General features: G+C 40.0%; 1 protein-coding gene across 1 annotated transcript; it reads right to left on the bottom strand.

Moving 5' to 3' along the window:
- Positions 1-1,939: 1,939 nt before the first annotated feature.
- On the bottom strand, positions 1,940-12,879 carry pdp2 (putative pyruvate dehydrogenase phosphatase isoenzyme 2). The gene is made up of 3 exons (XM_039763245.1): positions 12,797-12,879; positions 6,512-6,709; positions 1,940-4,194 (listed from the first exon to the last, which is right to left on the bottom strand). Exon 3 carries the CDS (start codon positions 4,172-4,174, stop codon positions 2,597-2,599), a length of 1,578 nt encoding a protein of 525 aa, XP_039619179.1. The 5' UTR covers positions 4,175-4,194; positions 6,512-6,709; positions 12,797-12,879; the 3' UTR covers positions 1,940-2,596.
- Positions 12,880-13,104: the final 225 nt, after the last annotated feature.

The raw sequence follows: 13,104 nt of genomic DNA, 5'->3' as shown, positions 1-13,104 counted from the left end.
TTGTGTTCATAACAAAGCTTCTTAAACATGATATAAAAAGAAATGATCCTTCAAAAACAAGCATGAAAAGGCTAAGAAAATAATCACTGATTGAAATGAAACACAAAAGACTCCTTACAATAAAATACATTTTTGTATAAAAATATATTTTTTATAAAATCACGTTCTTTAAACATTGACATGATTTTTAAGTCTTCTTCGGTTTTTGGGCATTTTAACAAAAATAGGAACACTGCTTCAAGCGAACACTTAAAAAACATATACATACCAAATGATCAGAATTCCAAAATACTCATATATAAGTTGATGATTGTCCCATTCAAATTTCTTTCAAAGCACTTTTAAAAAATTGTGTCATGATGACTCTTGGAGGATGTTCAGCATTTTTCTGTCTGTTGCCACTACAATTGTCCCCAGGAGTTCCTCCCTATGTCTACTGATCTTCTCCATGTGATTTTTAGACTTGTCTTTTCTTATTCTCGATTCTTGTGTTCTTGTTAATGTACTTTTATAATGTTGGATCAGTTTATATATATGGTTTTTGTCACTGATTTTTTTTTTCTAATTTCCATTATACAATTTCTAATCATGGTAACCTAACTAACCGGTATTACACTTTCTTTTTAAATAAAGTCTCAATTTACATTCCAACAAATAATACATACATATTATTTAAAAAAATCCAAAGCACTATCACAAACAGAGAATTGTAATTCAAACAGTTGTTTAGACTGCACACATAACACATTCAGAAAGTATTCAGACCCCTTCACTTTTTTCACATTTTGCTATGTTGCAGCTTTATACTAAAATCATAATTTTTTCCCAACATCAAGCAACACTTAATACCCCAGAATGAAAATGTAATAAAAAATAACAAAACTGAAATATCGCATGACACAAATATTCAGACCCTTTGCTATGACACTTAAATTTTGGCTTGAGATGTTCTTACACCTTGTTTGGAGTTCACCTTTAATAAATGTAACTGATTGCATGTGGTTAGGAAAGGCACACACCTGCCTGCAGAAAGTTCCACACTTGAAAATTTGCATAAGAGCAAAGTAAGAAATCAAAGGAATTGCCATTCATGTCGTATATCTGAGGAAGGCTACAAGAAATGTCTCCATCAATGAACATTCCCAAGAGCACAGTGGCCTTCATAATTTTTAAACTGAAAAAGTTTGGAACAACTATGACTAAGCTGAACAACTGAGGGAGAATGGCTTTGGTAAGTGGTCATCAAGAACCGGGTAGTCACTATGCCTGAGCTCAAAGAACCTGTGTGGAGACAGGTTGAAACTTCCAGAAGGGCAACCATCACTGCAACATTCCCCAAATTTGGGCTTTATAGCAGACTGGCCAGATGGAAGCCTTTCCTCAGTAAAAGATACATGACAGCCTGCTAGGAGTTTGCAAAATGGCTCCTAAAGGACTCTCAAGACTATGAGAAGAAAGATTCTCTGATCTAATGAAACCAAGTTTGAACTGTTTTACGTCAACTCTACACTGAAAAAAAATGTCATGTCAGATTAAAATTAAAAAAAAATGTACATCAGTTGCAAGAAGAAGAAGAAACATACAACATCCAGTTAACACTAAAACATAAAATACAACTTTAAAGGCGGATGGGGGCTCAAGTTATTATACCCAGATTTAATAATAGTGTTAAGTTTTGAGATTAAGTGTGTGTAGATAGATTCAAAATTGGCCATCTGTTAATGTCTTGCAAAACTTTAGTCAATCCACTCCAGTTGATTTGAGTTGGTGCCTCAAGATATTTAAGTCAAAAGGATAACTTCAGGGGATATTTATATAATCTCAAGCTCTCCAGGGCAGTGGTTCCCAAACTCAGTCCTGGGGACCCACTGGAGCTGCAGGTTTTTGTTCCAACCATATTCACAATCAATGATAATAATTGATCTCATTTAATTAAAATGGTATTTTTTTCTCTTCTCTTATTCTGGATTCAGAAAGCACAGCAGTATGACTTTGACATTCACACAACATTTACAAATATTTCTGTTTTTGCTGTAGGTTTAAATGCCTAATTCTCTTTTGTTATTTCACATTTTCTTTGTAGTTAGGAGTAATTTCCTAAATAAGAAAAGCTCATAAAATGCTACTATTCGTACTCCTAAAAGATTTTTAACCAGTTAGGACAGTTTTTTTTCTACACTGTGACACTTGGAAAATACAGGAGCTCGCTTGTAAGACCCAAGGACATCTACATATGAAGATTACTCTTATTTTTCACTTCTTTTGCTTTTTTCTTTTGTCAGAAGGTTTTGTTTATTCACAAAATAAGTTTATTTTCATTTTGAGAATAAAGTCCTCTTTTGTTTGATATTGTTTTACATTAAAATCAAAATATCTAATCAGATGTCTGCTATAAAAGTGTTACTTATGTTGTTTTGAGGTTTTTCTGGCCCCCTTTTCATTTTGTACCTGATGGCATGTCAACTAACGGGCAGCAAAATCTCTTAGAGCACCATAATTACATTATTTCACATGGAAGTATTCTGCAGTTTACTATAAATACAAACATGAATTATTTAATTATTCAGTAGCCTATATTAATTTTATGAGAAAAAAACTAAAGTGTTCTGAGTAAATCTGAGCTAAAATAGACAACAGTTACAGTAATGTCATCTCTGTACATCCTGGCCAGATCATCAGGCAAGCTTACCATGGCAGCTAATCGTTCTTGCTCAATTTCCTTGTATTCATTGGTGCCAATGGCATGGCGGATTAAATGAGTGGCAACATTGGTATCATAAGGGGACACAGTTCTTGTTCTTCGCTTCATCAAAAGACTATGCATCTCTCCTAAACTAACCTGCTTCTCACTAGTAGAAACTGGCTCATTGGCATGAATTCCAGTTAAATGCTCTGCCACCAGCATAACTGCCTCCTCGTTACTCAGCATATCCCAGAGGCCATCAGAGGCCAAAATGAGGAACTTATCCTGAGGTCTCAACCTGTGGCAAGTTACCTCTGGCTCTACTTTCAAATATGGTGGTGTATGATAATTAGGAGGCGAATATTGCTGAATGTTTAGGGATTCTAAATCAAAGCCATTTTCTAAAATACTCTTTTGAAGTTCCTTGCTCCATTTAAAGCGGACATCCCCAAAGGCTCTAAAAGGCATCAAAAGTCCAAGCAATCTGTTCTCAACTATAACTGTGTCCTTCTCTTCCAAGGGATGCTCGGACAAAACACGTAACAATTCTGCCTCATTTAAAGCATTGTGGTCATTAGTCAAAGGCAAAGATGACCAGCTTCCATCTTCATTTTGAACACCTAGTACTGCTCGGCAATCGCCTGTGTTGGCAATATGCAAGTCGCCATTTTCCACATGAGCTACACAGGCAGTGGAGCCAGCAAATGCTACCTGAATAGCTGTATTCTTCATCAGGTCATTGTTCAAAGGAATCTGGGCTTCCAGGGAAATATCAGAGTCCAGCCTCTTAAAAGCATGAGAGAGTGCATCCTTTTTACTCAATCCCTCAGCATTATCAGAGTCTATAAGCTCCTGCCAGAAAACTCTGAGTTGGTCTATATAAAGAGATGCAGATTCCCTGTAAATGTAATCATTTGAATGTTTATACCATTGTAGAATGGGCAAAACTGGTTTCATATGCTCCATTGCAAATTCAATGTCCACCAGATTTTTTTGAGGCATAAGAGCCATTGCAATGTAATAAAAAAGGCGTTCACTCACAGCCTGTGCACAAGCAAAACCAGCATGTCCATCAAATACACCAAACATCATGCCTTTAGTCTGCATGCAAGTGGCTACACTCCTTCGGTCCTCTGTAGGCGAGTTTGCTGGGAGCTGATTGCTCTCAAATTTAAGCACAGAACTGAGACTTCTACCATCAAATTCTGGGATCCTGACTGACATTTCATTGGCTCTGAGGATCGTGTTGATTTGAACAGGAGAGAGCTGGCATTGAAATACCTCTTGGGTGAAGGAACATCTTGGATCCTTCCTTAATCGGAAAACTGCATTTTCAGTATCTCTAAAAATTCTTGCTGTCAAAGTATGTTGTGATTTCACCTGCCTCCACTTCCAAATTAGTTTTCTTGAGTACTGTCGGCATTGTTTTTGGAAATAATCAGTTTTCTTCTTCACACTGTGCAAAAAAAAGCATGACACAGTGCTGAACATCTTTTACTCTTCTTCAGGACCTGAAAAAAAGGAAATTATTATTGAATCTATGCAGATGCACTACAGGCAATCAGTATAACGTCTAAAGCAAATTATGTGCTCATTCAATTTTTCACCAATTAATCCATGCATGGGTGAAGCATATTCCTGGAGTCAAGGTTGCATAATAGAAATAGACTTAGCTGAGACCTTAGGGTCCAGGCAGTCACATAAACTGAAACAATTCCAAGTCAATAATTTGGGGGAAAATTTGTGTACTGGGGAAAAACACGCAGATTAAGGAGATGATTCAAACAAGTCAAAGAATCTGTGAAAAATATTCAGTTACACCTACTCGTGAAGAAATTATATCACTGCGTAACATTCTTAAGACTGCTTAATCCAGTTTGGTTTAGAAGGAACACTATTTTAATTTTGTACTTAAAAATTATGGCATAACTGTAAAATGTACAAAACTACAATACACACAGATAAAATTACATTACCCTGAAAACATAATCTTTTAATACATGATTAAAGTAGTATATCCTTGCCATATTACTGTTGTCCTCAGCAAGTGTAATTGAAATTAGAGCAAAAACTGCTTTTACCTATTTAGCCCACCTACTAACCCTGAAGTTGTAACTCACTGTGCACAAAACATGTCGGACACATGTGATCACCTGAACTTATCTAAGAAACATCTATTCTATTACTTCCAACTGCAAAACATTTTGCCTCACCCTGAGTAATTGTATACTGAATTACTAAAACAGTCTAAGATACTAAACTGCATGGTAACTGAGAAGTAAGGTTTTTGGATCATATCATAAAATCTCTACCTTGTGCATTAAATAAAGACAGTATGAGCTCCTCACTTTAAAACTATGCGCATGCACTCAATATGGTAAGACTAACAATAATGTTAACCTCTGATATTCAACAAACAAAGGTAAATGATCACCAACCGACTTCAAGTCAGACATCACTTACTGAGTTTCTTAGTGTAGGGGGTCTACTAAACAAACCTTTGAATATTCCTCTTATAAGCAGTCACATCTACTGTGTGTCTCCATCAAGCAGAGCAAGAGTGGTTGCATCATCAGAACACTTCATAATGTGGTTGTTTTAACCTTCTACTAAATAATTTGCTTGTTCATTATATAAACAAAACTGGGGAGCACACACATCCTTAGGGGACACTTGTAATCATAATCAAATGTATATTCAGAGGGACTCTAACTCTGAATTATTTGATATGTTGTTTCAAAAATTAACGTCATTTTATAAAAAAAACAGACAACCAACTGTAGCAGTATATTAGAAAGAATAACTTGTGGGTGCAGGGTATTCAATTGTCAAAGCACAGTAAGCAGAACATATTCCTGCAACCTATCAAATAATTAACTAAAATGGCATTAGCCTTTTGGTGCTTAAGGTGTTTGATAAAAAGATGAAACAGATTCTAACAACATCAGCAATGACTGTTGTGCAAACACCCGAGAGGGACATTGAAACAAAATACTTCATAGGTCTGAAGTACTGAGATTTCACACTGTCCTTACTCAAGCCTTTAACATTCTCTTCTCACCTCCAGCTGAGCATCCAAGTTCTCCAATAATCAAGAGATGAAACCTTTAGGTGGCACAGTTTTAAATTGAGGACAAAAAAATGAGAGAATAGCAAGTACCTTGCAGTCTCTTTGTGCGTCCATTTGCTTTAAATAGTCTCAGCTTTACACCCATGACCCCAGACAAGAAAACACTAGGGGGCAGAAGATATGGATAAACAGATATCTGTGTGTGAATTCACTTATAACTGTCACAAACACCAGATGGTGTAGCTATTCTTCGATATACTGTATATACAGAGAGTTTGTTTTGTTATTTAGCATTTTGGTATTGTTCTTTGGTATTTTACACCTAGAGGCTCTGACGTGTAGCTGTTTTTTTATAAAGAACATTTGAGTAGGACTTCATGAGACAGATGCTTTAGCCATGAACAAGCACTTGCACCTGGCACACTTATTCTTCAAGAACATTTGTTGGGAAAGTTCAAATTTCATTGACATATCTAAAATAGAGCATTCTGTACAATTTTTTGAAATTTCAAAAACTCTCATTGAAAAGCAGAGGTAAATTTACAAACCCTTCAGTATTAAAACTGAAAAACATTCTGAGCAAGTTTAATTATGGATAAAATTACTATTTCAAATTCATTTTGTACTGTGAGGGGCTGATGCCTAGCTTTGGTGCTATACCCGCCCTGTGCCCTGTTTGTGCTGGGATGGGCTCCAGCACATCTGTGATTCCTGCCCTGGACATGCAGATTAGAAAAATGAATGAATTAAAAATTTACCTTGAGAGAGGTTACTTTAACTTGTAAACGTTGTACATTTTTGTCTTTTAGCCATCCAGCAGCTGCTCTTAACAGTAAAATCAGGAAACACTGGCATATTCATGTGCACTGCACTGGCATGTGCTAGAGTGAACCTCTGTCTCAGCAGCTCATTTCTCTTGTGTCTTCAAATTGTTGTGGGCAAGTTACATGATGTTCCTGCCAATAAAAGTAAAAAAAATGCAAGCAACATAAGTTCCCTAGCCCTGACTTGTTGACACATTTTGCATACAGTAAATAAATTTACACTGCAGATTTCTGCTACAATAGAAAAACATACAGGTGCATTATCTGCAGATCATAATGATTATATTTATATTAATAAATGATTAATTTATCAGCAGACTTCACCCTTGTAGAAATGAAACAGGACAGTGAGGAGGGCCCTGCCTGGCTCCCTACTCCAGACGTCACACTTCTCCCTCCCCTCGGCCCGCACCCTTTGACTTGGATTAGCGTGAATATATCACTCCTGCAAGCAAACTATGATTCTTAGCGCAATGAGAGAAGTTGCAAAATCAACCGGAATGTTCAAGCAAATTCTAGAATAAAGCTTGATCTAAGTCTGTTAAGTAGTTCTCTTGTTCGTTAGCTAAGCGGATGTAAGATACGCCCAAAAGCTGGTGCATGAGTGAGGAGGGCCCTGCCCCCCTCGGCCCACTGCGTCTCTCTCAGATTTGCGCAAATAAATCGGTACCACAAGTGAACTGTGTTACTTAGCACTATGGAATCAGCCGGAATGTTCAAGCAAATTTAGAAAAAAAACCCAATCTAAATTCTTGAAAAGTGGACAGACAGACAATATATATATATATATATATATATATATATATATTGTAATGGATGGCTGGCCATTTATCCCGGTCAATACCCCCAAGCCGCAAGGTGGAGCCCTCCTTGCAGCGTGGAGGTCCCAGAAGACCAGCAGGGCATCATGGACACTGGAGTTTTATGCAAAGCCCTGCTGGATGCCGTGGGGCCACAGGAGGGAGCTGCAGGGAGGACCGAGGGCTTCTTCGTGCCCTGTGACCCGGATGTTCGTCACAGGAAGAGCGACGGACTTCCGGGTTGAAGAAAGGGACGACTTACCCTGACCCGGAAGGGAAAAGGACTTGTGGACTATTGGGCAGAAACACTTCCGGGTCAGGGATTATAAAAGGACTATGGGAACTCACAGACAATGAGCTGAGCTGGGTGGAAGGGTGGCAACGCGTCTGGGAGCTGGAGGATTGGTTATTTGTTTATTATTGTGTAGTATTGGTGATTATATGAGTATTGTGGAGGAGAGTGTGCTTTGTGCACTGTGGCGACAAAATAAAGTCAACTTGAGGACTTTTACCTGGTGTCTGGAGTCGTGGACAGGGGTTCAAGGGAGCGAGAGCGCCCCCTATCGTCCACAATTGGCGTAGTCGGCAGGATACTCTAGCGTCAGTTGCAGAGGACCTGAAACAAAAATTTCTGTGGGAAACGAACCCTGAACAGACAACGGAGTCAGGAATTGCCACAGCATCGCCAAAACCCGAAAAAAAGAGTCCAAAATGGGAAAAAAGAAGGGCAAGCAAAGCGACAACGCCAGCGGGAGTGCCGAGGTGCAATGGCCGACGCTCGGGAGGAGTTAAGGAGAGGCCTTACAAGTCCGGAGAAACCTCCAGGAAGCAACGATCCCTCTAAGGTACGTGCCGGGAACGACTTTAAAAATCCTTTTATTGTTTCTCACCTTGTCCCGTGCATGTACCTTGGAGATGACCACCTGGAGGCTCCGAGGGGAAAAGGAGACTGCCCCAAAGACGACGGCCTTCTCTTGTCGAAGCCAGAGCACCTAGAAATCGACTTCCGCATGATGGCAGCCGACGAGGGACACGGTAGCAAACCCGGTGCATTCTGGGAAGGAGGAGCTCCGAGCCCGAAGAAACGGACTTGGTCTTTCCGAAGGGGAAGGGGGAGGCGAGCGAGGCATCGCTCAACCCACAAGAAGGTAAGGAGGGTCGGGAAGTAGCTGATCGGGATGTCGAAAAAATATTAAAGACAGGCCGCAGTTCGCCGAAGAAGGCAACTCAACCCTCTGAGAACTCCAAATCCCAGAAGCCTCCATGAGACCCGCCAGAGCACGTGCCTGAAGCGGGCGTGCTCATTGGCTCCCGGTCGGCAGGTAACACGAACGAGGAAGTGAGTGTTCTGCCGGTCGAAAGGAATAATTATATAAACTTGCGTCAGCTCGAAAAACTAATCGAGCCCGTAGCGAGTGCCTTACAGGTCCTGACGACCATTGAAAAGATCGTCGGGGATTTGGGAGCGGCAGCCAGAGAGCCGTTGGAGAAGGTGAGGGCCTAGGTGCGGCGATTTGGTGGGGAGCCTCCCGTAATGAATGATGTGGCGATACAGGTAAGCGAGACCCGTATCGCACATAATAGAGGGACGCGGTGTGATCCGGCCCGCGTTTAATAAGTAGCGGGTGCCAATACACGGCGTACCCTACAAGAGAGGTCGGTACGTTAACCGAGTGGTCGGCGGAAGGGCTAATCGATCCGGGGCAGCTAGACAGTGCTGACTCCCGGAGCGAGGCAGCCCTGAAGACGCCGCCACCGGTAATTTGTAAAAGTAAAGGGGTGCAAACAGTAAAGGGTCTCTCTTTACTTAATAGAGAGACTCAGACTGTGGACAAGCCCCAGATTAAGCAGGAGATCCTGAAAATAAAACGGGGGTCTCCTGACAAGAAAGGGAAAGAAGCAAAAAGAGAAAAAGCACCAGTAGAGGCGACAGGGGTTTCTCTCCCAGCAAAAGGGGCGGACCTAATAGTTCCTTATTGTTTTCAGTCCCGTAGGGGAAGAATACCAGGAGGACAGAGGCAGTGTTACGGGTGCGAAGGTTGGGCCATATTTGGCGGAACTGTCCTTGGAGAGAGGGGGACAAGAGGTCAATTTGGAATAATATTCCCCCTAGGTTCTCCAGGGACCAAGATGTTCGTTTTAATCAAGGCTCAACCAGGACGTCCTCTTGGAGGAAGACTTCCCTCTCGGGGCAGGCCGCTCCGAATAATAATTTGTCGCTGGGGGGGGAATACTGTAATGGATGGCCGGCCATTTATCCCGGTCAATACCCCCAAGCCGCCAGGTGGAGCCTCCTTGCAGCGTGGAGGTCCCCAGAAGACCAGCAGGGCATCATGGACATTGGAGTTTTTATGCAAAGCCCTGCTGGATGCCGTGGGGGCCACAGGAGGGAGCTGCAGGGAGGACCGAGGGCTTCTTCGTGCCCTGTGACCCAGAGGTTCGTCACAGGAAGAGCGACGGACTTCCGGGTTGAAGAAAGGGACGACTTACCCTGACCCAGAAGGGAAAAGGACTTGTGGACTATTGGGCAGAAACACTTCCGGGTCAGGGATTATAAAAGGACTATGTGAACTCACAGACAATTAGCAGAGCTGGGTGGAAGGGTGGCAACGCGTCTGGGAGCTGGAGGATTGGTTATTTGTTTATTATTGTGTAGTATTGGTGATTATATGAGTATTGTGGAGGAGAATGTGCTTTGTGCACTGTGGCGACAAAATAAAGTCAACTTGAGGACTTTTACCTGGTGTCTGGAGTCGTGGACAGGGGTTCAAGGGAGCGAGAGCGCCCCCTATCGTCCACAATATATAGATAGAGAGAGAGAGAGAGAGAGAAGTGCTATTATCACGTTATACACTATGGGTGAGTGTAGCCAATAATTTTACCTTAAGACTTTGTGCTTTGGGCTCCATTTTCCACTACATGATGCGGTAAAGAGCTGCTTTAAACTATGCCTTTAATGTACATATATAACACATGTAATTGAATTATATTATGTTTTGTTTTTAATATGACTAACTATAACAAACATATTAAATGAAATATGGCAACTAGCTCTTTGATGAAGTCACTTGAAAATTAAAAACACTCCAAATTTCAAAACAATTGACCAAGTCTCCGAATGCATGCGTGCTTTTCCTTATCCCTATCTTTTCCAAAATCAATAATGAGAATATTAAAAGTAATCTGACTGCTAGATTTTCAGCACTTTAAATGAACTAAGCCCCCTTTATGCTAATGCCAGTATCCTACAAAATGTCCAACCTACCCTGTGTTATGTAACAAAATAAGTATTATGCACGTTATGATGCATTCTGTTAGCAGACAGGCACTGTTACAGATGGTTAATCTAGCTGTTTCACCAACTAAAAGAATGAGAATTTAATTTAAATTCCAATATGTGTACTCTGTGAACCCTCCAGTCAGAAATCTGAAATGTCAGCTAATCCACCACAGGACATTCTCTTACACTGATGGTATCCCGGACTAAAAGTACCAAAGAAAACTAAACTGTTTAATTATTACCCAGGATACTAATATAAATAGTAGACATGTTTACTCAATGAACTGTATTGCAGTTTAACAAATAAAGCTGTTATTTTTACTAAATAAACAAGAGCAGATCAGTTCTTTACCAAGAATTTAGGAATAAATGAACAAAAACTTACAAAATTGAGCAAAGTACATGTTAACTAGAGGCACCGGGCCTTGCTATATTTCCTGACTCTCAACTTTAATTTACTTGGCCTGAAGAACCACCAAACACCTCTTCTTATAGTATATTTACCAGTGACACCAGCAAACTTTTGAAACAGACGACCCTCCTTGCTTTTTCCCTGAAACAAATGATGTGATATGAATACTGGGTGACACTGTGGCTCATTGGTTACAAATTCTCTTTCTGCTCAAAAGTCCTGGGTTTTGTTTTCTGGCAGTATATGTACAGAGCCTGAACATGCTTCATTGCTACACACATTTTCCAGATAAGTATTGCCCTAAGCTCAAGTGTATTACATTAATTGTACACTATAATTTGTTTGTGCACATTTAGCATGCCCTGTGATTAGTATACTTCTTATACAAGGTTGCTCCTTGAATTGCTTCCAATGCAAACAGTATAGGCACACATTATTTTCAAGAAAAAAAAATTACTCTGGTGGTTTATTACATACCACATGAATTAACATCTGTCATGTATGCATTAGTATGCGTTTTTTTTGAGAAACTCATATAAAATGTAAACATTTAACCATTTCAATCTAGCAATTGATTACACACCATCCATTTTCTAAACCTACTTTGTACACTACAATGTTGCATGAAGTCTGTTTTTTTTTTTTGGTTTCTTTCCTGACTTAAATGTTTCACTCAGTTGCATTTCAGATGTTAACTAGATAAATAACAATAAGTATACACCACACTGCAGAGTCTCACAGCTCCCAAAACCTTAGTGCAAAACATAGCAGGGTGTATCTGTGTGGCGTTTGCATATCGGACCTGTGACTATATGGGATTCCTCCTGGAGCAATTAGGCTGGCTTGTGATTATAAATTAACCCAATAGGAGAGAGTGTGTCCTGTAATGGGGTGCCATGCATTGTTTCCTTGAAATGCTTCTTTAAAATTGGATTAACTAGGTTTACTAAACGGAGGGATAGATGAATTGATGTGAATCGGTGTGTATGTCTCAGGAGTATCAGGCGCAAAGCTGAAAACAACGCCTGACGGATCAGCAGTCCATGCAGTGTATTATTAAAATGAGACGGTAAATGAATCAAAAGCATTACACGTTCAACCTGGACCTAAATCTATGTATCTACCTAAAACTGATGCACCACAAAATACACCACAAAATATAATTCTGGTGAGGAATCTGTGCGAGATCTGCCATGCTGCGGAGAAACGAGAAGAGAACACATGAGGGCGGGCTGAGTAACTAACTGATAGGCACGCGGAAAACGTCTTCAGCCAGCGCTGTAATTGGGGGCATGAAATAATTTAACTAAATATTTAAAATTCCAAATGCAATCTACGTGACTAAGATATGTTTTTAAATACCCATCAGAAAGTCCTAAAATGAAAAGTTAAGATAAACATTCCATCCTACATAAATAAATGGGAGGCGTGCAGCTACGACATCACCATTTCGTTATTACTCATACTGCAACAAATAAAAAACGATAGTAAACAGTTGCTGTCACATATACAAATATATAAGGTCATTCGAAAAGACAATTTCCCCTCGGGGATTAATACAGTGCAACAGATACCAAAAAAATAAAATAAAATGAAACCCTGCAACGAAAAAGGTTACAGTTATAACGGTTAAAACATAGCGCGGAACGTCATGCTTTGCAAAAAAAAATCACCTACTACGATATCAGAATTACAGCGCATCATTACTTAAGTATTACTTTACTCACGGTTTGGGTCATTCTTTCATAACTGCCCAATAACCAAAGGTACCCATTTTCCTTCTGCACTGACACAATTCTTAACTAAACCAACTTCCTTTCGTCATCGTGTTAAAACAAAGCAAGCACCGCCCACGACGTTCCAAGTGATTGGGTAGTGCACGTTACCTACGGTCTGATTGGTGCAACGACTGTCTGGCGAAGATAAAGTAGATAAATTCATTAGCTGTATTAGTTATTTTACAAAGCGTGTGACAATCTATTAATCTTCATTTTCTGTACTGAAGTTTCCGTTGCATAGTTGCTATTGAAACCTT

The sequence above is a fragment of the Polypterus senegalus genome, chromosome 9, assembly GCF_016835505.1.
Source record: "Polypterus senegalus isolate Bchr_013 chromosome 9, ASM1683550v1, whole genome shotgun sequence".
Taxonomy (NCBI): Eukaryota; Metazoa; Chordata; class Cladistia; order Polypteriformes; family Polypteridae; genus Polypterus; species Polypterus senegalus.
The sequence above is the reverse complement of the archived record's forward strand: the minus strand, read 5'-3'. Positions and strand labels throughout refer to the sequence as shown.

Coding starts and splice junctions, on each gene's coding strand:
- pdp2 (XM_039763245.1), bottom strand. CDS start 4,174: ATGTTCAGCACTGTGTCATGCTTTTTTTTGCACAGTGTGAAGAAGAAA.